Source organism: Mastigoproctus giganteus, chromosome 2 (genome assembly GCF_048544385.1).
Source record: "Mastigoproctus giganteus isolate SK-2022 chromosome 2, ASM4854438v1, whole genome shotgun sequence".
NCBI classification, from domain to species: Eukaryota; Metazoa; Arthropoda; class Arachnida; order Uropygi; family Thelyphonidae; genus Mastigoproctus; species Mastigoproctus giganteus.
The window spans coordinates 130,413,906-130,441,857 of record NC_143576.1 but is presented as its reverse complement, the minus strand read 5'-3'; the positions used below and the strand labels follow the sequence as shown (position 1 = coordinate 130,441,857).

Sequence of the window (27,952 nt, the reverse complement as noted above, 5' to 3'; positions counted from 1 at the left end):
ATCATTCAAGGTCTTATACACCTCAATAAGATCACCTCACAGATGCTTAGTTTCCAGATTCTGCAACTTGCACAACTTAAGCCTCTCTTGGAAAGAGCACCCCTTTGTTCCTCTCACCAATTTTGTTGTTCTTCTCTGTACTCTTTCTAGCAACTCTACATCCTTCCTAAAATGAGGCCTCCAGACCTGTATGCAGTACTCAAACTGTGGCCTGACCATTGCCTTATACAAGACGATAATCACCTCCTTGTCTCTTCTAGCAAAACTCCATGACCTGCTCTGGCAGCCTGTCTGCACTGCTTACTATTACTATATCCATAAACTTGTTTCCTATTCCCATTGGTAGTGTAGTTAAAAATCCAAATAATTGGATTTTTAACTACACTACCAATGGATTTGTCAACTGGTTCTTTATCCTGGGATACATTTACTATTCTTTCTTTCCATAGTGAATTCACACCTGATACCACATGTGGATATATCTAATTTTGATATACATGGAATTATTTCCTGTTCTTTTATAATTGGATCCTTAACTACACCACTTTTGGATCTTTATTCACCATGTTACTTATATCCCTGAAATGATATCACAACATTTTTGGATATAATGTCAACCGATTATTTTTCCTTGGTTTCATTTACTATTATTTCCATAGTAAATTCACACCTGATACTACCTGTGGATTAGTCTAGTTTTATATACATGGAATTTTTTCCTGTTCTTCTATACTATAAATGTTTCCTTGGAATTGTTGCATTTTCGTAGAATTATTTCATCCTTAGTCACCATGTTACTTATATCCCTGGAGTTATATAACGTCATAATTGGATATAATGACACTGATTCTTTTTCCTTGGTTTCATTTACTACTATTTCCATAGTAAATTCACACTTGATACTACCTGTGGATTTATCTAGTATTATATGCATGGAATTATTTCCTGTTCTGCTATACTATAAATGTTTCCTTGGAATTGTTTCATATACATGGACTTTTTTCATGTTGTTTCATGTTCTTTTATAATTGCATCCATAACTGCACCACCTTTGGATCTTAAGTCACCATTTCTATGGATTTAAACCAGTTCTTTTTCCTTGGATGTACTTTCATGCAAATTTGGATAGAATATAATTATTAATTTATTATTTCTCATAATATTTGATGATGCTTATTTACCATACTTTGATACATTTACTTTTCAGCTTATTATAACGTAGCCCCCCCATCATTTGGCCTACGTGTATATGTTTTTTGCCACCATATAATTCTTTATATATTAACGGTAATGTTTAATTTTTTCCTGTATGACTGTATCACATTAAAGCCATACTATTCCGATCGTGTTTCTTTTCCTTTTTCAACACTAATTATAAATTATCTCCATGCACTTGTATTCTAAATACGACTATAGAGGTCTCTATTTTCCTGCAATTTTGAATTTCTTCGCAGCTTACTATTAAGTCCACTTCACTGCTATAAATTGCTTTCTCATGTAGATATATTACTCATTTGGTTGAAGCATGCATGTATTCATCTACTCTACTGAATTTGTGCATTTCAGCTCCCCACCTTTATTTTTCTTGCCAGCTCATTTTCTCTTCGCATTTCTTGAAATACTCCAGGTATCGTGCACTTTCACTTCTTTCTGTTTTGTTTTAGATTCATTTCTCGGCATATTTCGACACACATATTTTTCCTTTCAATACAAGCATTTGGTGTTAGCTTCCTTTTATACTAACTCTTTCAAATGCCAGAGCCCTTACTACAAGGTTGGGCTTCACAACTCCAGCAAGCTTAGTGTTATTTAATAACTTTTTCTATGCTTTTTTATCTTTCTGCTTTCTAATCCTAAAGTTCTTCCCATTCGTTAAACTATTAGTGTAATACGAGGGTGAAACGAATGTTCCTACTTTCCTACTTCTATTGCTATTTTTTGTCTTTATTTATTTAAAATACTCCTTTTCCCTTCCCCATCCTCAATTTAATACCTCACCTTTATACCATTTGCTTGTTCCAAATCTATTTTTTAATACATTGATTTCTTATCTATACAAAATTAAATCCCACACTAAATTCCACATATTTATATTAAACATATTGATATTAACCATTTTGATCGCAACTCAGTACTTATTTTTACCTAAATAAATTACACCGTGTTGGGACTACTTTGTCCATAATGTATTAGAAAGTGCTAATTTCATTTTCATTCCTTTTTGGCATTTCACTTTTCTTCTACTATGGACAAGTATAGAAATGCGGTTCCTGATACATGGTCTGGTGAAATACCTGATCATATATCAATATTTATTTCAGCTGACATCAGATCAAGCATTTTTGCATTACCTATATTAGACCATTTACTAAAAATGTTCTTTCCCCCCCCCCATTATCTGATGACAGCTATACCATTTTCATTTTATTTTTATTTGCATTTTATTAGTATTTTGTTGTACTAATTTTACTTAACAGTTCCCCAGTTTATATTAGCTTGGCAATCCAGCCCATAATTTACTTAAAATTAATCATAACCTCTAGGATATTAACATTCTTTCACCTTTCACAAATCTACTACTATTCTTTTTTTCCTTTCCTCATGCTTATACATCCATTTACACAAACAATTTAATTTAATATTAATACAACTTATATATATTCCTGCATCGTTTAATGCATCCTTTTAGGTGCATCTGTCATACCTAATTTATTAATCTTGCATTCACCAAAACCATTTCATCAACTGTATACCTCTTTTCTATAAAAAAAAAAAAAAGGTAAAGTGCAGCCATTATCAACCCACTGCAGGATGGAAGCCTCCTCAACAATTCATGCTGAGGGAAATGGACCATAATCTGCCACGCTGGTCCAGTGCGGGTTGGCAGATCGACCGTATTCAGCAGTCAGGGGCTTGAACCCCGGTCTACTCAAAGAGTGCGTGCTACTGCACTCCCGCTCCTGACCACTCGGCTACGGATTCTATGTAACTCTTTAAACATTACCTTTAAAGGGTTACATTGAATATTATTTATACACTGGTGTTCATAACCCTTTTTCGCGATGGTATGTTACATTAATGACTAGCATCACAAATAGAAATATAAACAAAAGATATTTATTAATAGTTAAGGCAAAGCTAAGTAATATTTTACAGGTGCTCTCAAAATATTCCAAAATGAGCCTTTCCAAAAACATTTATACAACAGTTTTGGTAAACACGACAATTATGGCTGAAATGTTATCAGAAGCCCTCAGTTTGCTTCAGTTTATCATTTTAAATGAAAAACAAAATGAAAAGTTCACCAGGTGCAAACTAATATTTAGTTGAACTGCCTCAGGCCCTGATGACAGCAGCACACCGTCGAGGCATTGACAAGATCAATTTCTGAAGATAATCAACTGATAGCTCGTGGTTCCAAACACGAATTATGGCTTCCTAAAGTTCACGAAGGGTCTTTGGTTTCTTTCTGGAAACTGCAGATTCCACACAATGTCAACAGTTCTCTGTAGGATTCAGGTCCGGGCTGTTTCCTGGCTAGCTAACAGTTGTAATGGACCGTTCATCGAACCATTTTTTCACCTGTAACAAATATAAACACATTACTGCCGAACCTCTAATGCAGAAATGAAGCTAAAGTAACTACAGAAGTGCCTACTTAAACTTTTCGCCTGATGACAAGGAGCAGAGTCGTCCTGAAAGATGCAGTTACTTGGCAGGTTGAAATTGTCTCTAATGGTTGGCAGCAATTTGCCTTCCAGTATAGCCAAGTATCCATTGGCATTTACAGAACCTTTTTTCTACTCCGTGATACGAAATGTACCCCAATATCATTTGGCTGGTAGGGAATTTCACTGTAGACACCATAGAGTCTGGATGGTATTCTTCACCACGTCTACAGCGAATCATTTGTCTCCCATCAGAGCCATGCAGGTTGAATTTCTTCTCATCCAAGAAAACAACTGACTTCCACTGCAATGTGACAGTGACATGCTCCTTACACCAAATTGATTGGTCCTTTTCCATTTTTTGTGTGAGGAGGGGCTTCTTCTTAGGACAACGGGCTACAAGTCCATTTTTGAAGAGGCGTCTTCTGACTGTTACTGCACTTGCTACCACTCCTGTATGTTCTTCCCATTCTCTTTTCAGCTCAGACGAAGAAGCTTTATGGTTTTTAAGGTATAAGCCCTTCAAAACGCAGTCATGTTTGGCATAGAGACTCGTTTGCATCTGGTTTTTACCTATCAGCAGAACCAGTATTCTTGTGTTTGGAAAGAAATCTACTAATAGTCAACTGATTACAAGACACTCTAAGCAGTATGACGGGAAGAACATCCTTCCTCATGTAAAGCAAGAATAGCACTCTTTCTTCGTGGCATCAACTGCATGTAACTCCCAATCCTGACACAAGCAAGGAATGACTGCAACTCTTGCAGAGCGTGCTTATATAGCCGAAAGTAACAGCTGATGCACTATTACGTCATCACCTACGGGCGTCAATCTTATCTGATGCAATCTGTAAGAAATATTGTCATATACTTATGTTATTCGGATGACAATTACAATTTTAAGGAATGATACACTTTCTTTGAATACCAGCGTGTGTGTGTATATATATATATATAAGGCCTAGCTACTGAAACCTTAGGAAACTAGGTGGCAGGGCTTGCTTCCTAGAGTTGAAGTGTGGGTACGTGCGGTCCCACTGGGGGCCTAATTGCTAAAAGGTCAGAGGAACACAACACAACACACTTTTTAGTAAAATCTGTGGCCTTCAAGGAGTTCTGTGTTACACAGAATACACAGTGAGGAGATGGGGGGGAAACCCCTGGTGCTCTTAGACCTAAAACACTTTACACTGCAAGGAGTGTACTGATCTCAAATTAAATCTTGGGGCATTTCTAGAAGAATTTGAGTCACTGAACAAGTAGATGCTTGCCCTATAGAAAAATAAAACTGGAAACTCATCAGGGCCTTGAGTATCTAGTAACCTGTTAGGTGATACGCACCTGATTTTGGTCCCCAACAGAATAGTCAAGTGAATATTGCTGTCATTCAAATTGATTTACTTTTATTAGGAGAATCCATTGTTGGGGAAATGGATAATATATTTTGCAAAAAGGATCATTGACTGAAAGCAGGATGGGTCTGCCAGGAGCAACAATTAATGTCACAAACTTATTGTCAGCTTTGAAGGAGGATAAAGAGAATATAGTAATGTAACATTGGGACTAATGAAATTAAGTGCACACAAACTGATAATTTGTTGGATAAATGCTGAATCATGCTGAAAAAATGCCACAAGTTAGGTTAGATTGTATATGTAGCTGCAATTCTGCCCAGGCATGTAGGAGGAGGGATTATATGCTGAAAGAAAGCCCTGTGGATTAACTCAAGACTTGAGGAACTCTGAACAAGGCTTATTTATGGAGGGGGAAATCTTTATCAAAGTGGCTTGCACTGGAAGGCCGAAGGAATCTTTTTTTGTAGAAACAGAATATATTTGAACAGAGGGCATAAGTGTGTTTGCCAATATTACTGAGGATTTTCCTTTATTTCTTGTGGAGGTGGATTAAACTAAAGGAATGTTGCCAATATTCCTTTAGTTTATTCCACCTCCAAAATATAGGTTCTTATTTGTTGCCACAACAGCTGATATTGGAAAGATGTTTTGAGGTAGTGTCATTTCAAACAAATAGAAAGTTAATGCTAGGGAAGGTAGCTTGAATAACATTAAGGGGTATCAGGTTAGTAAAATATACAAGAACACTTAGTCTCAACTGTGTATATCAGATAGGTCAGAATTAATGTAATAACATCAGACATTTTTTTTTTTTTTATGCTGTTCATGAAGAAGTGCTCCATTTCATGAAAAGGGTAGGTGCACATAACAAATTAAAATTTAATGTATGTTATAAATTACCAACTATGTTTGACTTCTAAAAATTGTAAATAAGTTTATAATAATTTTATAATTATAAGTTTATAATTTATTTCCAGGATTTCATTATGAATCAAGATTGGAATGATCCCAAATCTAAATTACAACAGTGCTGTTTAACATTGAGGACCATGGATGGAGGAGAGCCTGACATTCCTGTTTATAAGTAAGTAGTAATTAATAAACTGAACAAGGAAGGCTGGTTTGTTAGCATTGACATTAAAAAATATAGTCACCTTTCGATTCCAATTTAATTTTTGATATTTCCTCAATAATTTTACTCTATATGAGTAAATTAAAGAAATCTACACACTAAGTCTTCTTGCACAAAGTTTTAATTTTCAAGAATTAACTTTCAGTTTCAAAATTAAATTTTGAAAAAAAAAAATTAATTCCTAAAACTCACATAAGCTCTAGTTCTACAAGATTAAGTGGCAATTTGCTCCAACAGTTAATGACCCTTTTGTCTAAAAGAAGCTCTGTTATGTACAGATTACACCCTTCTTTTCTAAATTTAAGTGTATTTCCTTTCGTTTAATCCACCTCCAAAAGAAAGTGATATTCTTGTTACTTGGTTTACTTTTAAAACCTCAGATTTTACCTTTCAAAGCCTCCAATATTCCTCATGCAGATGTCTGGTCTTTGAGATTTTGCAACCCACAAAAACTGTTCTCTCTCTCTCTCTCTCTCTCTCTCTCTCTCCCTCCCTCCCTCCCTCCCTCCCTCCCTCCCTCCCTCTCTCTCTCACACACACACACACACACACACACACACACACACACACACACACACACACACACACACACACACACACACACACACTCAATAACAAACCTTGTTGCTTTTCACTGCATCTTTCCCAACAGCTTGACATCATTCCTGAAGTGGGAGCTCCAAACTTGTATATGCTTACTCAAGGTCTGAACCATTGTTTAAAGTCTTGGCTAACCAAGGCTTTAAACAATGGAATAATTGCCTCTCTTCCTACAAGCAGACTGTATCCAATATAGATAAATATAATCATAATACAAGGGTTATTTCAACAAAAGCTAGTAATTTAAAATGAATTTATTTCATAACATAATTTATATTAAAAACCTTCAATGAAGTCTCCTTCATGCCTTATGACTGTTTCCCAATGTTCTGATAATTTTTGAATGCCGTTAAACTGTCTGATGTGTTGAGTTGAGACTGTATGCCACTCCTAAAGTTAGAAGTATTTGTCCATACAATGGTTCCTTGGGGAATAGATCGTAATTGCAGGGCAATTACGATATATTCTCCAATTGCAATTGTAAATATCAAGACTATTACAGGGTGAAGACAAGCTGTACAGACTGTGTGATATTTGAGGCCTTGCATTGTCATAGAGTATAAGCACACCAGCTTCCAACTTTTTTGATTGCTTCTGACAAATTTTCATGTGCAAATTTCTGCAGAAATGTTGCATAGTAGTCTACAATTGCCGATCTTCCAAGTGGCACATGATCAGCGGTAGTAATGCCCTCATCATAGGATGACAACCATTTGTTTCACCTCATTGTTGCTGATGACATTTAGAAAGGTGTGTTTTGATGATGGGATATACTCCTGTTGACTGAGTGTATCTTCTTTTCAGGTTAAAAGTTCTGGAAAACTAGTAACGTGTTTGTTCTCAAACTTCAGCTTCAACGGAGTTACTCACACGTTACCAGAACTAGTAAGTTCTGGTAACGTGAGTAACTCCGTTGACATTTCTTTACATTTTTCTCACTCATCTGACAGCAACTGTGGGATCCATTGGTTAGTGACCTTTCATTTTTGTAACAACTCAGTTAAAATTTAATGAATAGATGATTTCACTATTCCATATTAGTTGGCTATTTCTTCACAGGTCATGTGTCTGTCTTCATCCTAAAATGGTGGTGGTAATGACTGCTAATGTGTTGTCTCTCTGAACACTGCTTGTCTTCAACACTGGTCTGATCTTGATGAAACGTTTGAGACCAGTGTGAAATTGTGTGATCTATTGTTGACTCACCACACACTTCCTACAACAATTCATAAATTTGTGTCAGTGTTTATGTAAATTTTCAATTTTGATAAAAAGATTTTTGATCTGAAACTGTAATCTGACATGAAGAAATATCACCATCTTTTTTAAAGCTCAGCATAAATTTTTTTTTTTTTTTTTTTTTTTTTTGGTAGTTGTTGGCGCATCGGCTTCTGTGGCCATAATGCACCTCCCAAGGTTTTTGCAGTACTTTGAATCAAGCCCGAGGCGGGATTCGAACCCGCGACCTTTGGGTTGCCAGGCAGGCACTTTACCCACCTGGCTAGCCCGGTCGGCAGCATAAATATTCACTGTGGGAAGTGTTTTTTTTTTTTTTGAGCACACTAATGTTGAGGTAATACTTCAAATTATTATCCTGATAAGTGTCAGTTGCACAGGTGTACGGAGTGAGGAGCATGAGAATATATGTATTACTTTAGGGATGACCTTCTTATAATTTGGGATTACTATTACCCAATATATTACTATTTAAAATATATTATTATATTTACTTAAATTTTTTTTTTTTTAGCTCTAAGCTTCAAGTTTTGTAATAACATTAGCCTACTTTTTCTGCAGCTAATGCCTTGTATATTTTAAATATTCACCTCTAATTTCTCCCCCCCCCATGAAGGTGCACCTTTACATGTTTGAATTTTTGTCATTCTACTAAAATACAACTGGAGCACCATAATAAAAATGTTTGAAGTGATTAATTTAAATGACAGGTAATGTTGGTATTTGCCTCCAAGCATCAGTAATTTTTTAATTAGAGAATTATAGTCATAAATTCTTTAAGGCTCTCTTTTGAAATAAATAAGTTAATGTATGTGGTGCATTAGCAAATATTACTAGTTCATGATTTCTAAAAAAAGAGCAAAAGCAATGATTTTATGTGCAAACTGAGAACATTTTGTTTCTATGCATTCACCATATTGCCCGTTCGTTCCTCCAATCAGTGCACAGCAATAAACACTGGAGGAATTTCTAAAGGCTTCTGCAGTTGGAGCCATAGTTAGCTGATCTCAGGTGGAGGAGGTAGAAGCTTTCCTCCTTCAGTTATTCCAAGTTTTTTAGCCTACACAATGTGCATATTGGCCAATGAATACACACCATATATAGACATAATATGGTGCAATATAGTTTAAGTTACTGATGCATCTAAAACTCTCCTTGACGTATGCACCTGTGGTGAGGGGGGAGCTCCCAGTAATGCTGCTGACTTTCCAGATTGGCATCACTGGGATCCAGTGACCATGCTTTGGTTCCATGATTGCATCATTAGAATCTGATGAGTGCAGCCATGTGTTGCAACCTGTGGAAACTTGCTAAGGAGGATTCTGAAAGGGACAGTCTTGTTGTAGCACCATTTTGATCCCTGCTTTGATGAGATGGAAGGTCCTGGACAAGCCCAACTGGGATCAAATCAGTGGGTGGATTTTACTGTTAAGACCAACTACATTCCAATAGGTTCCTTCCCTTTGGTTTTGGGGCAGAGTCCAGACTTATGGAAAATATGGGAAAGAGTCCAGAAACTATCCTATTGCTCTGAGTAGCTGCTTGTGCAAGATTCTAGAAAAAAATGGTTAATGTTAGCCTCATGATATTTGGAAAGTAATGACCTTTCCAGGACACATAGTACACAGTGTTTTGGGTAAAGTTGTGGGAAACCACAGGTTTCCCACAACTCCACAATCATTTTTCTTCTCTTCTCTTGTATTGAATACATTATCCTGTAAAGACCAGATAGTGTGAGTGATATGTGGTTTATTTAGTGTAGTGTATGGTTATGTTGTTCATCTGGCCTCTTAGCCTAGGGGGGCCTGTGTAGGTGCAGGGGGCCTGGCCAGGTAGTAGGGATTAAGTTATCTGGCTGAGCAAACCATTGCTTCATCTGAGATTACCAGGTAGGGCCCTTAAAACAAATATTGGAAAGGAGCATGGGGGTTTGAGTTATGGTTGAAGGCAAAATGGTGGATGATAGGAAGGCTTCCACCAGGAGTTAAGGGAATAGAGGGTACAAATGCCTGATGCCTTGCCTCATTGTCATCTTGGAAGACACCATCGCCATTCGGGAAAAAGTGTAACTAGCGGGGTGTACACAGTCATTAAGGGAATAGAGGGGCACCCCTGTGGAGGCAACCCACCTCCATGGGTGATTGTTAAGGGCAGGAAAAGTTTTTAGGGTGGTAGAGCCCACCAGGAGAAAGTTTGTGGATGAGGTGGTGGAATAGTCAGTCAGAATGCCCTGTGGGGGGGGGGGTCACTGTTTGTATTCAATCTCACACACTGGCAGTGTCAGCATCTTATACCATGCCCGTGAAGGAAGTCAGCATGATATGAGCAGTGGTAGGTGGGGAATGGGAGATTTACTGGGCAGGTTGCCCCACTACAGTCAAATTTGGGGGGGGGGGACACCTATCATGCCTATGTGCAGACAATGCACACTCTTACGTTGGCATATATGCAAAAGCTGCTATTATCTTTACCATATCCGTCCGCATGTAACAATTCAGCTCCTAGTGTGTGGGATTTCATGAAATTTTATATTTGGTTCTCGCAGAGCAATTTATCGAGCCTTCCCAAATTTCATAAAAATCGGACCAACAGACACACACACACACACACACACACACACACACACACACACACACACACACACACACTGACCAGATTTAGCACCTGCGTATAGATGCCAAATACATTTTTTTAATGCCACATCACACCTGGCTTACACACATAGCCACTCACTCACTCTACAAATACACATCTTAGCCTCCACTGTCACTCTCATTCACTCGGTATTCATTTTCATTTGTGGCAACTCTCTGGATATGGCACGAGGTGCATACTTGTTTTTTTTTCCTGCTGTGCAGGCTAAGGTTACAGGATCCAGACATACGTGGGATCCCTGCCTGGTGTGAGTTCCTTCCTCATCCCAATCAAGGCCCACCACCCACTGAGACACCCACCCACACCACCCACTGAGGCGCACACGTGCACACTCTGTCAGACAGTTTCACAGCCAGCCTGCATCTTTCACTCACACTCTCATTCATCAACCACACTCCATGGTTGAAATGCATGAATGCTTATAGTTCCCCATTACTTCTTCTCATAGGGTTTCCTCTATCACTTTGCACTCTGTGTTAACAGTTAAAGCCTTCCACCAGAGCCCCATACATTCACATGCATACCACTTTCTTATTCATCCACACACATCTATACAGAACATGTGACGCATGCACACATACATTTTTCATTTCTATTAGCAAGTGGCCCCTAGCCAGAAACTGGCAACTCTGTTATATACATATACACTGAGTGATCACTGAATTATGACTGCCTACCTAATACTTCGTAGGTCCTCCTTTTGCCCTCAGTACAGCAATTATCCGATGTGGCATTGATTCAACAAGATGTCGGAAATGTTTGGGAGGTAAGGCCAACCAAGCTGTGTGTAATGCAGTCAGCAATGCAGATATGGATGTGGTTGGTGGATCCAGATTCCTGATATGCCTTTCCATAGTTTCCACTGGCCTGCACTTTTGATACCATTTACCATGCATGATGGATCAAGAGTCTAATGTGATTGATATCGGGGGAGTTCGGAAGCCAATTGATATGCTGGAAGTCAGAACTGTGATCCTCAAACCATTCCTGCACAACAAATGCTCAATGCCTTGCCTCATTGTCGTCTTGGAAGACACCATCGCCATTTGAGAAAAAGTGTAACTAGCGGGGTGTACACAGTCAGCAAGCAATTGACGATAGCGGAGACCACTGAAATGTTATTCCACGTGCAACAGAGATCCAAGTTCCTGCCAGTGAAACATACCCCACACCATACAACCGCCTCCACTGGTCTGCACTGATACCATTTACCATGCATGATGGATAAAGAGTCTAATGTTGTTGATGCCAAATCCGTCCATGACCATCCACGGTGTGGAGTACATAACGTGACTCATATGAATAGCACACCTTCTTCCAGTCTTCTAACGTCCAACTTGCATGCTCTTTGCACCAGGCGAGTATTTACGCCAATGAATCTTGGTTAAGAGAGAATGCCGTAGGGGTTGTCTGCTGGTATAGCCTATATGTGTGATGCATGGTCATGCTAGATATTGTTCCAGGTTGGCCCATGTTGTATTGGGTAGTCAACTCTTCAACAGTGCCGTGCCTGTTCGCCTGTACGAGTCGTTGGACCCGGTGCTCAACTCTAACATCAACCTTTTGCTGACCTTTGTAGTTTTGCCATCCGGTCATTGTTTGACCATTTTGATGCCGGTCCTGGTAAACTACGGTGGCTCTCGAACACCCCACCAGTTCAGGCGTTTAGGAAATTGAGGCACTAGCTCATCGAGCACCCACAATATGTCCTTTATCAACGTCCGATAAATCCTTCCTTTTACCCATCAGGCTCGAAATTTTACTGCCTGCTGAACCACTGACACCTTATCTATGCTACATAGGTCGACTAACTCTGCACTCTCGTACCTCACGTGGTCAGTGGGTCACATTCAGTTTTCATAGGGGGTGGTTGTAATTCAGTGATCACTCAGTGTATATTATAAACAGATTCATGTGATACAGTCATGCTCTTCCCCCCCCCCCTCACTCAGCATAAATACAAGTCACACTGTCTCCTCTCACTGACACATTTGGGCTCTGCCAGACAACAGCCAGCCAGCACATTTGCACTTGTGCTGCATGCAGCATCCATGCCAGACAGAGCCCCAAGGGTCAAGTAAGCTTGCAGTCTAAATTTGTATTCAATCAAGGCGAGTTGCAGATCAGCTTGAGTGAGGGGTAGCTAGTTTACTGTACTATTGTATTGATTTTGTTCAAGGTGCTTGTGGGGTATTATTTGGTATCTGTCCTAGGTTTCCTTCTAGTTTCCAAAGACTGCTTGGGAATATTGTGTGAGAACTTTGTAATACTCCTCTTCATTTACTGAAGAGGAGTATTACGACGTGAGCCAATTCTCGAAATAAGTAAGTTCTTTTGGGGGGGGGTAATCATAGATTGGATATATAACAAGTATTTCCAATCCTTGGGAAACCGCATGAGCTGTTTGTGTCTTCAGTTATTCCAGGGTAAGTTAATTTGGCCTTCATGGATCTGCCACATTGGGAATGATTACCTTGTTCACCTCACCATTTGTGGACTGTTCCCAGTTTTCTTGCCATTAGCATACTAATTCATTTACAATTCTTTTCCTCTCCCTTCTTGTGTCTCCAGCCAAGTTGAAGGTTATAGCCTGATATTCTGTGGGCGCAGCCTTTTTCAGTCTGTAGTACAGTCCTAAGGGTACTGTTTTTCCAAATATAGTGGTAGGGTACTTGCAAAGATTTGCAAGGTGGAGTACTTACTCTGCACGAGCTCTAGTTAATGCCAATAGTATAATTCTTTGTATGGTGTCTAATTTTCTTTTGTTTCTTACTATTGTTGTTCTATTATCCCATATTCCAGCCCCATAAGTGATGATTGGAATAAATACTGCTTTATAAATTGGAGAAAGTGTTTTCTTTTTTAAGACCCCAGTCAGATATAATGATTCTGGAGATTATGGCTACTTAATTTCTTAGCTCTGTACTCTATATGTGGGTAAAATGATAGCTTACTATCAAAAATGATACTAAGATATTTTAATTCTTGGTCTCATTCTGATAGAAGTTCCTGAGATTCTAATTTCAGGAGTATTTAGGTGACCTTTCAACAGGATTGTTTTGGTTGTATTAGCGGATATTTTTCGATTGTGTAATTCTTTCTACCACTGCAGTTTCTGTAAGATAAGGTTTGACTGGTTCCCCAGGCTGGCACCGGTGCTTGCCTTCACATTGATAACAAGATTATTTGCAAAGGTGACAGCATCCACAGAGGAAAGCTCCATGTTAAGAAGCTTATCTAGTATGGTCCTAAAGAATGGACCCAGCACTGAGCATTGTGAACATCCTTTCTTAGCTAGTATTTGTGCTGTTCGACAGGATTCTTCGTTCTAGTTCGTGGCGTGGAGACTCAGGAAGGGCGACAGATTCCTGCCAATGGACATGCTCCAAAAAGTCCAAGATATAGATGCTGATTACAAGAAATTCATTGAGGACAAAGCCTACAGAAGACGTATTACAGGGATCAGCTCTCATCTTCAACCGAGTGACTGTCATTATTTTTCCTTGATTGGTTTGTTGATATTGTAAAAAAAAAAAAAATCTGTTTTCATGTGTTTACAACTTATATTTTTGTTGATAGAGTTTTAGTTTCTATGTTAATCCCCTAGCATTTTTGCTGTTATGGGCATTGCATCAGGCATATATGTAAAATTTGCTTATTTTCGCTGATTGCAATAAAGATATTATATATATATATATATATTTTGGTTGTTTCCTAGTATCTGGTTCTGATTATAATTTTCCTATTTTGCAGATAGTTATGGATAAGTTGGTTTAGGTTCTGGAGCACGTTGGCTTGGTGTAGCCTTCTGAAAATGCTGGGCCACCACAGAGTATCAAAGGATCAGCAAAATCAACAGAAAAAGCTTACATGTATTTTTCTTCAGTATTCTCAGCTGTATTAATGAGTTGCTGCATTGAATCTTTGCTACTATTGCCAAGCTGTTTATCTGATTGTAGAGCTGCTCTCTATAGCTCTACAATCAGATAAACAGGTCCAGTAGCTGTGTTAATAATAGATTCTCCAAGAGCTTGATCAGCACAAAGAGCAAAGTATTGGCCAGTAAGGTCTAGGCTTCATAGGTAGTTTTTCCAGATTTTTTAGGATAAGCTGCAGTAGTGCCAGCTTCCATGGGTTGGAGAACACCCCCCCCCCCCCGGAAAGGCAGTTTAAGAGTTTTAAAAGGTTGTCTGGGTAGGCTGCAAAAAGTTTCTTGACAGCCTCCAGTTCTAATAGGTCAAGTCCAATGCAGCCCTTAGTTTATCCAGGTAGAGTGGAGGTTCTAATTCAGTAGACTAATAGAAGGTACTTATAGTTGTTCCAGGGTCAGAGCTGAGTTGTCTTCAGGGAATAGTGCAATTAAACGTTGTTCACAGTGTCCTCCCCAGTGAGGGTGTGGGATGCCAGCCATGGTAGTGGTGGTGAAAATCACTTTGCCACAAGATAGCTTGTTGGTGATAATATAGTAAATGACTCCCCAAGGGCCACCATTTCTGGTTTTCCCGAGAATGCCAATGTACTAGCTGGTGTCAGAATTCCCTTTTCTTGCACCTTATTAGAGTTTTATATTTGTTCCAGAGAGTCCTATAGGATTCCCTCAGGGCAGTTACCTCATTTTCAGTCCAGGAAGCTCTTACCTGTTGGAAGTTTTTTCCTTGGCGTGTGGACCCTTTTCCAGAGAGATTCCAGCTCCGGAGACCACCAGGGGGAAAGCATTTTTCTTTTTATGGTTTCTTTTTATGCTAATAAATACTAAGATATACTAGATGCTTTTATTATTAGCTTTATATGCACTAGAGGCAAATAATACACAAGATACACTCCTAATGGCAAGATTCATGGAATGGACAGAAAACAAATAAATTACATCAGATAAAGCCTGTAATTGAACCATTGTAGTCTAATCTGCACAGAAATAGCTAATATTACATCTGAGAAATTCTCCACAAATGCAGTATATACACAGCAAAGTGTGTATATGTTGCATTTGTGCTTTAGAGTGGACCTTGGACCACATTAAAACTTGTGATTATCAACTGTTTGTGCCAATTCTTTAATTGCATTACAGGCTTTATCAGGGATGAGATATAATTCTTATCCAATGCTGTCCAGGGGTTGACAGATATTACATTCTTCTTTTGATAGATCCTAAGCCACATTGGGATAAAGAGCAATGATCTATCAAAAGGAGAATGTAATATATGTCAGGTTATACACAATAGTGAAGCCTATTGTGTTATTACCTGACTGTTGTCTGTATAGAGGGAGCTAGTAGGCTTCATTCTCAGTGGCAACAGTCATGGTACACACAAATTATATTGTCAGCACCATGCCAAAACCACAAATATGCAAATTTGGCACTTTTTACCTAAATGCATTCTTTGAGGTTGTTTCTTGGTGAACTACACTCTGCCAAAGACTCGTATGTGTATTTCAAGGCCAAGTGGTTTAAAATGTTATGTTCATTTTCACTTATCTGTGAAAAAAACACTTCTCACCATGCAGATTCACAAATGTGGCACTTTAGTTAGTTTGGCATGGTAAACACTGACAGAGCAATTGTCGTAAGTACCACTTTCGGGTTTTTGGCACGTACAGTAGGGTTGGGGCTCATGCATGCTGTTACTTGTATGGTTTTGTTTGTCTCGGCTTGCCAATCAGTATTACTGTTTAGTTGTCCTTTGTATCACATTTTTGCAATCAAAAGTAAAATTTGTAATAATGAGTACAAGAGTGCGAAAAATTCTTGCACTGTGTTCCTCACTTAAAATGCAATCTGATTTGGAAGATGAAGATTGTGATCCCTTGAATGACCTTGAAGTTTCAGATGAAGATAAAAATTATGTACCATAAGTGATGACATGATAGTGACTCATCACTTATGGCATCTATGTGCATGTACTTTTTAAATATTATCCCTAGTTTAAAAACCGTTAGACGGACACTTTTTTTTAGCCAAGGCTATTCAGAAACGGAGTGTGACTCAATGCACTCTAAAGTTGAGAGGAAAGCCAAGTATGTCCCTGAGGGATGGGCCCAAATAATTAGAGGCACAAGGTTAAAAACTACACCATTTTGTGTAAATATCATGCAATGCGATGACTTCTGCAATTTTACTTTTCTCGCCGAACATCTTAAAGGCGCTGTTCCTTGGAGAAAAGTCTGCTGCCTTGAATTCCAAAAAGGACAGGATGGGCATGTCACAATGTTGTACAAAACAAACTACAAAGGTTAATTTTTAACAGTAAAATTTAACAGTAATTTTTAACCTAAAATGTGCCAAAATTTGACAATACCGAAGGAGTAACAAAATTCTATTTAAAATTAAAAGCATCAGTAGAAATAAGGGATATTACCAGCACCAGATTTAAGTGAGGAATCTGAATATGAAGATATTGAAAATTAATTTATACCAACTTGTATGTTATTGAAATTAAATCTGTTATTAATATATTTTTCATTTATTATATGTATATTTTATTCTAACCTCGTTTTATTAATAAATTATTCATTTCTGACCAACAAAAATATGTTCAAAAAATTTTTTTTTTTTTCACCTTTTCAGTTCTTTATGAATCTGACAAACTTTCAAACTTCACAGCACCAAACCGCGAAAGTGCTTTATAAGACCTACATAATGGCAATCTTAAATTATCAATATGGATTAAAAAAGCATCTTTGGAAGGTACTTATAAAACAACATTTAGTTAAATAACTTAAAAAGTTGATTTTTCTAAAGTCAAAGAATCTTTAAATGCCTTTTTCTCAAAACTATCTTTTTGCAGATTTGTGGGATCGAAGATATCATATCAAGCCTGTAATCAAACCGTGTACAGCCTTGTCTGTACAGTAATCATAGAGAGGAAGTTGCCCTTGCTTGACTGTGCATAGGACACAGATCTTATGCATTCCTTTTTGCTGAGGAGCAATAACCCCCTATATGTTAGAACTCCAACGCCATTCAGCAGTCCATCTTATTTTAATCAAATGTGCTGATTTTATACTTTATTTTTATTGCTTTTACCTCGTTGCCACTGTTGCAACAGTGATCACCAACCGGTAATGGGCTATGCCACATACCTTGCAGTATACAAAGCTAAACAGCTTCATATGCTAGAGCAATGGTAATTTCCATCTGATCATGCAAGTCAGAGTGATAAAGTAGCAGCTATTGGATTTAGAAAAGAGTCGGATGCTTCCATATCAGAAACCCAAGAGACACTATCTTCTCAATTCTGATCACTGTTGATGAATGCTGTGGACACGGAAGGACTGGAAAAAAGTGTGCTGGTCTGATGAGTCCAAATACATGGTGCAACATGCTGATGGATGCCTTTGTGTGTGCCACAAGCAACACTTCATTGGACCCACTGTGCATGGTTCCCTCCCCCCCTGCTGCACAGTGGTGGAGATTGCTCTGCCAGCTAACATAACCTACCCCCAGGGCAGGATGTGCAGTTTGACCATCCTACCAGATTCAACACTCACATGGACTTGACGAAGACATACCGCAGCTCCACTGCTGATAAACCATTTGGCAATCTGAACCGGGTTTGAGAACCCGTTTCTCCTTTAAAATCCCATCCCTGGGGAGGGGAGACTAGTCTCTGTCTCCTCCCCTGCTTACCCCATACTTCACCTGGTGGGGCTCGTCCCCACTGACCTCTTTGGGGATGCCTACTTTATCATCCCGATCCTTCTACCTGTTTCCCCCGTCTTCAGTCTCCCCACTCTAACTAAACTGACCGAATATGCCCCTAACAATGTCGCCAAATTCTAATGAACTTCTAAATCCAAGTGCTTTCTTGTAAACCTCTTTCAGCCTTTCCAAATTCTAGTGCTCACCCCCCCCCTTTTTTTTATATATATATATATAAATAGGCTGTCCCACTGAAATCCTCAGAAATTAGGTGGCGGGGCCTGCCAGAGTCCATAAATAATCTACTGGGTGCCTGACCTGCCTCCTCGTGGCAAAATGTGGGCAGCGGCGGGTCCCAATAGGGGGGCCCAATGGCTAAATGGTCAGAGAAACAACAGAACCACTACACAACAAACCACTGACCACACAAAATCCTCGGAAATTAGGTGGCAGGTTGGTTGATTTAGAGATTTCTAAGGTGCCTGTCCTGCCTCTTTGTGGCAAAGTGTCAGCAACGGTGGGTACCAATGGCTAAATGGTCAGAGAAACAACAAACTACTCCCCACACACATTTTAAATCTCTGGCCTCCACAGAGTTCTGTGTCACTTACAAAGAATACAATGTGGAAATGGGGGAAACCCCTGGTGCTGTCAGACAACACACTTTATACTGTGCATGGTGCCCTCTATCCAGGCAGGTAGCAGTGGTTGCTTAATATGGGGTATGTTTTGGTGGCAAGAGCTAGGACCTCTCGTTTGTATGGACCAACATTTCACTGGTCTACCAGCAGCTCTTAGGAGACAGTGTGCACCCCACCATATTGCATTTTTTCCTGGATATAAACAGGATTTTCCAAGATGATAATGTGCCATGAGGCTTACACATGTGCACAAGTGGTTCGAAGAACAATGAAGATATCATCCACCTTGATTGGCCTCCACATTCACCTGACCTCAATCCAATCACACACTGTGGGATGTTTTGGAATGAGAAATTAGGTCTGTGGACATGCAACCATCATCTATTATGACACTGGAAAGCCTTGCATTGAGCATGACTGCAGATCCCTGTGGTCATCTAGTGGAGTCAATGCCCAGGCAAATAGCGCCTGTTATCTATGCGAATGGTGGCCTACACGGTATTGGGTAGGTGGTCATAATTTAGTGATCTGTGTGTGTGTGGATAGCCTGTGTATATGATATGATATGATATGATATTGGGGGGGGGGAGAATAGAAAGAATAATTGCCAGAATTTTATTGGTCCAATTTTAATTAAATTTTGGATGTTTTGACATATTTTTAAAAGATTCGAATATTAAATGATATGAAAATCCATCCAATAGGAGTTGAGTTATTACATTTAGACAGATAGATAGCAGATAGACAATTGGACATGGTGAAGACAGTAGGCACTTTATGCATGTATATTAACATGCTTAAAAAGGACATTATACTATAACACTATTTTCCATGGAATTTTTGGTACTATTGATATTTTCCACTTCTAAACAGGGTTTGATCCACATGCAGCTGTGTGCTGAATGTGGATCATAGGTTGGAGATGCCTTGTACATACTTCACTTATATACAATATAACTTCTTTTTTATTCATATTAACTCCTTTGGAGTTATTGATTTGCTTAAATTTTGAACAGCAGTTTATATTATGCGAGTTGAAAGTTATTTTTCATTTACAATTTTTTTTTAGGGTTATTGAATGTAAAGGGCCAACCAACACACGAGTGTACACTGTAGCTGTGTACTTCAGAGGACGTCGGCTGTCTACAGGCTCAGGCCATAGGTTAGTTATGTTAAAACTATTATTTTCTGATTTAACATTTCCAGCAGTACAACTCAACTTTGTTTTTAGTGATGAGCTTAGACAAGTGTGTATATATATATATATTTTTTTTTTTTTTTTTTTTTTAAAGGTCAATTTAAGTAATGTGTTCATTAATGTATAAACATTGTCGTGAAATATTCCATAATTGAGAGATATAATGAGATACAATTAAAATGAAGTCTTTACACTACATACATAGGTTAAATTTATGGGTAAACTATGGTGTATCTACACCGATATTATATAGTTAATTACCTAAACCCATAAGAAATTATGACTTTGGATTTCGTCTTCTAATACATTATTATTTATTCACCATTTGGCATGTTGCTATGGCTGTTCCAACAATCAACCACCTGCTGCTGAAGGCAAACTTCCACACACCTATACTACAGCCATCCTCCCTCAACTTAAATTTATGTCCCTTCATGTGTGCAGTCTTAGCAAGAGGAAGGATGCCATTCACATTCAGCTTACTCAATCCATTCAACCCAATCAAATTATCCCACGGGTGCCTAGTCTCCTGAAGTTGCAATTTGCAGAACTGAAGCCTTTCTAGGTAAAAGCTGTTTTGTTCCCTTCACAAATCTAGTTGCCCATCTCTGCACCTGTTATAGCAGATCTATATCCTTCCTAAAGTGAGGCCTCCAAACCTATACTCAATATGTGGCCTTACCATGGCCTTGTATAAAAGGATAATCACCTCCTTATCCATGCTAGCAAAGTTTCTGTATCTCATTGATAAAACCCCATGAGCTGTTCTGACAGCATGTTGGCACTGCTCAGACAATTTCATATCTAACTGAACAATTACCCCAGGTACCATACAGTTGATGTTACTCTGGGATTACTGTTACCCATATGCAGTAACTTGTATTTTTCAATGCTAAAATTTAAATGCTATTTCTTAGCCCGTTGACCTAATCACTTCATACCCAATAAAGTGGCCATCTAATGTATATTTCATAATACAGAACTTTTTTATTTTAACAGCATTCAGCAAGCTGAGATGGCGGCAGCAGGCAACGCACTAGAGCTTTCAAAAGGTATATTGTTTGGTTGGTTTTGTATTACATTACATGTAATTAATAATTAGTATAGATTAATATATTATGTAATGTGGATGTATTTAGTGGCTAAAATTAACTAAACTTACTTTAAGACTCTTAATAGTGCACCATTTCAGTGGAGAGAAAAAAAAATGTTTGGAGGGGTTGGATTTATTCTTATATGAAAGAGAATTTGCATTCAAGCATTTTATCCAAAATATATTGCCAGATATTACACACTGAAAAACTACCATTGTGCAACTTCTTGATTATGGAATCAAGCATAGTGAATGAGACAAGTGAATTTCTGTTATCACTTCTGTAACATTAGAAACTCACTTATTTTCATTCCTTCGGGCATTGATTTCACTTGTTTTCATTCTCTCAAACCATTCATTTCATTTGTATCCATTTTGTCAAAACAGTATCAATGTTATGCAAAAGCTATCCTGAATAATAGGGTGTATCCTGTAATTAACATTCACTAAGTTTGAAACAATAGTATCAATGCAGGTTCAGCAGGATTCAGTTGAAAGGAGGTTGCCAAAGCCTTTATTCAAGATATGGCTTTACAGAGACATCATCTTATTCTTTAAAAAGTAGGCTCATAAATATTTTCTGTGACTGGTTGTGATCTTTTGATCATAAGTGATCCCTTCACTACTATAAAATATCTTCATTCAAGGTGGAGCTCCTCTTTGTATCACCACTTAATTCACATGAGCTGAATCTCTAATTTATTGTGGTATGATTACTTAAGGAAAGTAGCATACCTTAGACATCAACAAAGGGATATAGGGCTTGATGTCTAGATTGGTAGTGTAGTTAATGATCAGTGGTGGCAGCTTTGTTTTGATGCTGCAAAATGAAAGGTCTTATGCTTTGGGAATAATAACCCCAAAATAACTTATACACATGGTGGGGGGTTGAACTAAAAACAGTAGAAGGGAGGGATTTGAGAGTTACAATACAGTCGGATGTATGATTTCCAGTACATTTGCTTGTAGAGATAGGGAGATCATAATTCCAATGTTTAAGGGAATTGTAAGACCACATTTGGAATGCTGTTTTCGAGCAATATACCTTAAAAGACAGTGCACCTCTTGAAAGGGTCAAAAGATGGGCAGTATGCTTACTGAGATTGGCAGAAAGGTGTCCTTATAAGGAAAGACTTAGAATATATGAACTGTAGAGCTTCAAAACAAGGCACCGTAATGCAGATGTACGATTCCAGAACTAGGGCCATAAATTCAAATTACAGGGGAAGAATTTTAGACTGGATTATAAGAAGTTTTCTTTTAACCAACAAGATATTAATTACTGGAATAAGTTTACTCTATGGGTATTTCTGGTGTCGTCAGATGATAAGATGCCTCCAATACCCCCCCCCCCCTTTGTGCAAGTCCTAAAATATAACAACTGCACACTGGAGGTGTGAATAAATGTAAGCAGGAATGGAGGTGTGGCATCTGCACCACACAGAGGAATGCTGTCCCTCTGTGTTACCAGGCTTTACTAGGTGGCAGATGACTCTCATCAATCGGTGGTGCAATACCACAACCACTTTGCCTATTGGAGGCTTGAAGTGGTGGAACCCATATTCAATCTCCAGAGCAAAGCTCTGGCAACCCCCCATCTCTTCCAGCATAGAGTATGCCTCATGTCTTTGGAGATCCAATCTTCCTTACATTTCGAGGGTACAGCTCAAAAGTGGTGTTTGCCGGTCAGCCACAAAAATCCACCTTAACCTGTTGGGAAACTCTCTGAGGCATCTGGAACAACTAGTGTATAATCTCACTGCCTATACTCAGCCAGTTAATGACTGTTGTTGTTGGTGGTATTGGGCTTAACGACACAAGGGCTACTGAGGCCATATTGTGTCTGTTCATAATATATTTACTCAAAAAATACCACTAGATGTTAAATTAGGGGCTCACATCTGGTGAGTATGGGCTTGGCACACCCAGGGTCCTGAGCTGGATATCACCATTCTTCTATTTTTTGGCGATTCCTTTTTTTTTTTTTTTTTGGCTGGTGCAGCATAAGCCTCAGGCTTTCTTGCACCATATGGCTAATAATAATAGTAATTAAGTGATTCTATGGTTGCATCATTTCCCAGGTTATGAGTTAAATCATGTGAGATATTCAGCCTAGAGACTGACCAAAAGTGTTTGACTGGGCAGTTGAATATAAAGGACAGTCAAACAGAAAATGCCAAACTGTAAGTTGACTGTGACAGGATGAACACTGGGTGTTAATGACTGAAGTTTGTATGCAGTTAGTTTGTATGCAGTTGGCATTGTCGTAGTCACTTTATATGAAGGAGCTAGGTACATCATATCCTCTAAAACAATTCTTTATTCATTTCACAAATATTTGTGGTCTCAGTTCCAATCTTAATGGTGTACATTGGGGATTGTCTGCCAATCCCAACTTACTTTTTCTGAAAGAATCTCAGTTATCCTAATTATTCCCTGAACAATTCCTTTCACTTCTAAATTAGTATTTGTGTGTATGTCATTCTGATATTACCTGTCAGAGACACAGTAATTTGGAGTTCCCCCTTTTCACGGTTAAAATGTCCCTACCCCATTCTGTGAAATTCATCTGTTACCTCTATCTTCTCCCAACTCCTCTAGCAACTTAGAACTATTTGACTTCCTTTCATTGAAGCTTTACTTTCTCCAATTAAACTTTCCTCACAGTGAGGTGATTTTAATGTTCATAACTACAGCTTGGCTTCCATTTTCTAGTCACATGGGCAGAAATGTCGAGATGCTGAGGCTTTTGCAATTGCCAATGATCTTGCACAGATTGTTAATTTCCCTACCAGAATACCAGACAATCCTAACCACACAGCCCTTGATCTTTTTCTCACCAAGAAACTTTCCAAGTGCATGGTTGTTTCTCTCGTGGCCATTCTCAACCTCATGTTGTTTGGCATTACAAGAATGCACAATGGAAAAATCTCTGTTCTTTTCTTTGTTTGGATTTTTTAAATCTTCTGATGTTAATGTTTGCTCAAATTGTGTCAGTGAAATTATTCTTTTAAGGACGAAATCCTTTATTCCACACTCCACTTCTCGTCCTTTATCCAAACCTTGCTTTTCCCATAAATGCACTATGACTGTTCAAGATAAGAATGTTGTGTATTACAATTGGCTTGCATCCAAATCTCCACCTTCATTTTCTGCATATGCCAAAGCTTGCAATAATTGTAAAGATGAGGAGATGAGTTTGATTGTTTAACAGAAAGGTTAAAGCATATAAAGCCTTCAAAGATTGTCAACCATGATGACAGTCGGTCTATTGTGACAGTAAGGTACAGCATGGCAAGTTCATAAGGTAAACGGAGGAGACTTGTTTTCACTAATAAACATAAGAACCTGTGGATTACCAATAACACTAACACTATGCTTGTTAATGACTGATACAGCTATAGTAGTAGTATGTAAATCACATCACAGAAAATGTTAAAACAGACACTGACTCCCAAAATGTTCACACCAGCTGAGGATGCCCACATGCACCTTTGTTTGGTATGTGCCAGAGAAATGTTAAAACTACAGCAAATAAATAATGCTTTTAGTTTGTGCAGTGTTGAAATCTCAGCCAGTGTAGGTTTATCACTATGTTCCTGTGGTTGTCTATTGTCACCTTTGTTTAAAGTTTAAATTTGGAACCAGCTGCACTGATACTGTGCTCATTGACCTTCACTGGCACCTATCAGATCACAGCAGCTGATTTCTCAATAGCATTATGAATCAGCTTCATTTGGTACACTTATACCATAAGTGTACCAAAAAAAAGTGCTTCAAGCAGGAGGATACTCAAGCTCTTAGTTTTATTGCTGCATCCAGGTTTGACCTCTGGATGTTCTCTTTAGTGGATTTTATGGGTTGAATGTCAACTGGAATGGTCATAGTAGATGGGTTTCTAAAGGATTTGTCTATTTACAGCCAATTTGTGTGTCGAAATGTGTGTTGAATTCTCTCCTCCTTCTGAAAAGAGATAACTACATTCCAGACCATTGTTTATTGTGAACAAGATAATTGACTAGGATGATGGAACCGATATTCTCTTTCCCAGTTAAGTCTGAAGCTGATATGCACATTGTGTAGGCTAAAAAAGCTGGAATAGATCATGCAAGATAAAAAGCGTATTCACTCTGCCTGTGATTAGTTAATTACAGCTCCATTGGAAGATGCCAATAACAGTTATATCCATCTCACATGAGACTTAAACATAGATCTCTCCAAATGAATGAAAAGTGGCAAATACTTATTCTGACATTATATTCAGTATTTGTAAAGCTGGGAAATAACAAATCTTGTTGTTTCAGCCAAACCGATGATATCCCAATTCACATTTTCTAGTTCCTTTTCCAGCTCTAATATCCTGTCTTCACCGATGAGCAATCTTACGTTGTAACAGGCCAAGTTCAGTTTCCGTGCATGGCAGCCTGGTCGCACCCGCTGCTTCCACTCTGATCCTCTCGCTGCCGTAAGAGGGGGAGTAAAAGCCACTGGGGACTGAGGGCCATTTGTTTCGTCGTGCTGTCATATGCTGGAGGGTTTGGTCTTTTCCTCTTCACGCTGACCAGGCGTCTTGAAGAGAACCACTCTACATGTTCATTGCCACCTAAGTGACGTAACAGGGCTTACCATCGAGAAGGTGTGCATGAGTGGATTTTAGGGAGGCAGGCCAACCGGACTTCACCTAAATCTTCTGTAATAGAAAGATATTGGATCCACCAGTGTTTTAGACTGAGCGTCTGATAATACACAGAATACCTGTTCCCCTCTAAGCCCCACTCATCCAATAGGGAGCAGTAAAGTTATTCATGTTCTGTCCAAAATTATTAACTCCAAAAACTTAATCAAAAATTTATGATCTGTAAACTCCACTCAAGTATTCACACTTAAGCATTCCTGTGCTTGATTTTATCAATTATTTGGTAGAAAATGCCTGTATCCAGTTCCTTTCTCTTGCCTCTTCTTGTATAAATAGGTCTGAGTAGAAATCTGTTATAACATGTCCATGACAAAATTGTCAATCAGGATAGATGTTGATGAAGAAGGTCAAACCAAAGGACCTTAGATTTTCACTCCTACATAAACAACATTGATATTTCTTTCAAACTAGAACTACTAAAAAAAAATTTAACCATAATCTTTAAATTCCACCCATTTACTCACACTTAGGCCATCCTATGCCTCTTTCTTCTGTGGCATTGACATTAGATTTTATCAATCATTTGGCAGGAAATGGCTATATTCAGTTCAATTCTCTCACCTCACTATTTGCAGCTTTACCTGTAATTCAAATGCTCTGTATTTAGAACCATCCACAGGAAATGTAAATTTCTCTGTTTTCCCTCTTTTAGACAATTAAAACATCTTTTTCAAATTTGGCTGCACCAATCCAAAATATTGTGCTACTTCACTTTTCTTGTTACCAGCTTCTGCTCTTCAATTTTAGTTTCTAAACTTAATTTCTTTTTGTTTTCTTTACATTGCTGAGTAAGATATTTTCACATTTTATATTTTCTTTAAACTGTTATGATGAAATAAGCATTTGAAATCATCCACTAAATTGAACAGAGCACAAGCACAGCAGTAAGTACTACTTGTGTGCTCACCAGGAAGGAGTGCATTCTCAGATTTGATAAAGTTATATATATATATATATGCTTGACCACAGTGTACTGCAGTCCCTAGGAAATAGATGGGCACTTTCACCATCTTACATTAAAATTAATGATAAAGCAGAAATTGTCAAGGATCTAATTGTGATAGTGCTCAAACTACAGTTGGAATTAAGCAGAACCAGATACATCTTAGTGTCCACTGGCTGTTCTTCTGAGCTCTGTATTTTCCTTCCCCCCCAACAAGAACCTGAGGAACCACAGTGTACTCTGCTTCACAATTTATGTCACTCTGAATAGTAAAATCATTAATCAAATAACCAGAGAACAACCAGTCAAGTTTTATTGCACAAGTAATATGAACTTAAAACAAATTTGAGATATTGTCTGTAATATAGGTGGACTGCTTCTTACCACTGTCTTTGTAGATATATAAAGGCACTGGTGGGTAGGATCTGGCCAAAGTGGGAGGAGGAAAGTATTGATAAAGTCACTAATACATTTGCTGGAAAAGCATCAACAATTTGTTTATATTAAAAGAAAATGTAAGAGAATTTTTATTGGTGCTTGTATATCAGTTGTAATTTTAATGTGTTGAAAATTCATTGTAGGGCTGTTTCCCCAACTTAATCACCAAAAACGAGTTATTGAACGCAGCTTGAAACAACAGGATCGGCACGGTAAACCACTTAAAAGTTCACAGAACCGACAGAAGAAAGAATCTTGATATTTGCATCTTTTTGTAGTCATGTGTAATGTAATTGATAATACAATGTACATTGAACATTGCTTTTGTATATAAATAAAGTATACAATAAAATTTGTATTTCTAGATCAGTGTAAATGAAAATTGTGAAGTAACTGACACTTAAAACTCCATATATGGTTACAGCTTAAACTATTAAGATTTAATGGATACTGGCAATTTCCATTACACTTAGTGAGTAGGTGAGGTAAACTGCATACACTGATTTAGTGAAGTAGAATACAGCAATACCTCGCTTAGCACGGCTTCAAACAGTGCAGGTTTTACTATAACATGGTTTTCGATTGTTTAAGTCAAAAATTTACTGTACATATTAAAACTCATTCAATAGCCTAGACACATACTCTACATATATGCTGC

General features: G+C 38.2%; 1 protein-coding gene across 2 annotated transcripts in view; it reads left to right on the top strand.

The window, feature by feature from the left end:
- The window catches only part of drosha (ribonuclease 3 drosha), a 357,699-nt gene extending 330,041 nt beyond the window's left edge, over positions 1-27,658 (top strand). For both annotated transcript variants that reach the window (XM_090389541.1, XM_090389540.1), the window contains 4 exons: positions 6,001-6,107; positions 19,996-20,088; positions 21,124-21,176; positions 27,438-27,658. In XM_090389541.1, the coding sequence (XP_090245667.1) occupies positions 6,001-6,107; positions 19,996-20,088; positions 21,124-21,176; positions 27,438-27,553 (369 nt within the window). In that variant the 3' untranslated portion in view covers positions 27,554-27,658. The remainder of the gene's footprint in view (positions 1-6,000; positions 6,108-19,995; positions 20,089-21,123; positions 21,177-27,437) is intronic.
- The last annotated feature ends 294 nt before the right edge of the window (positions 27,659-27,952 follow it).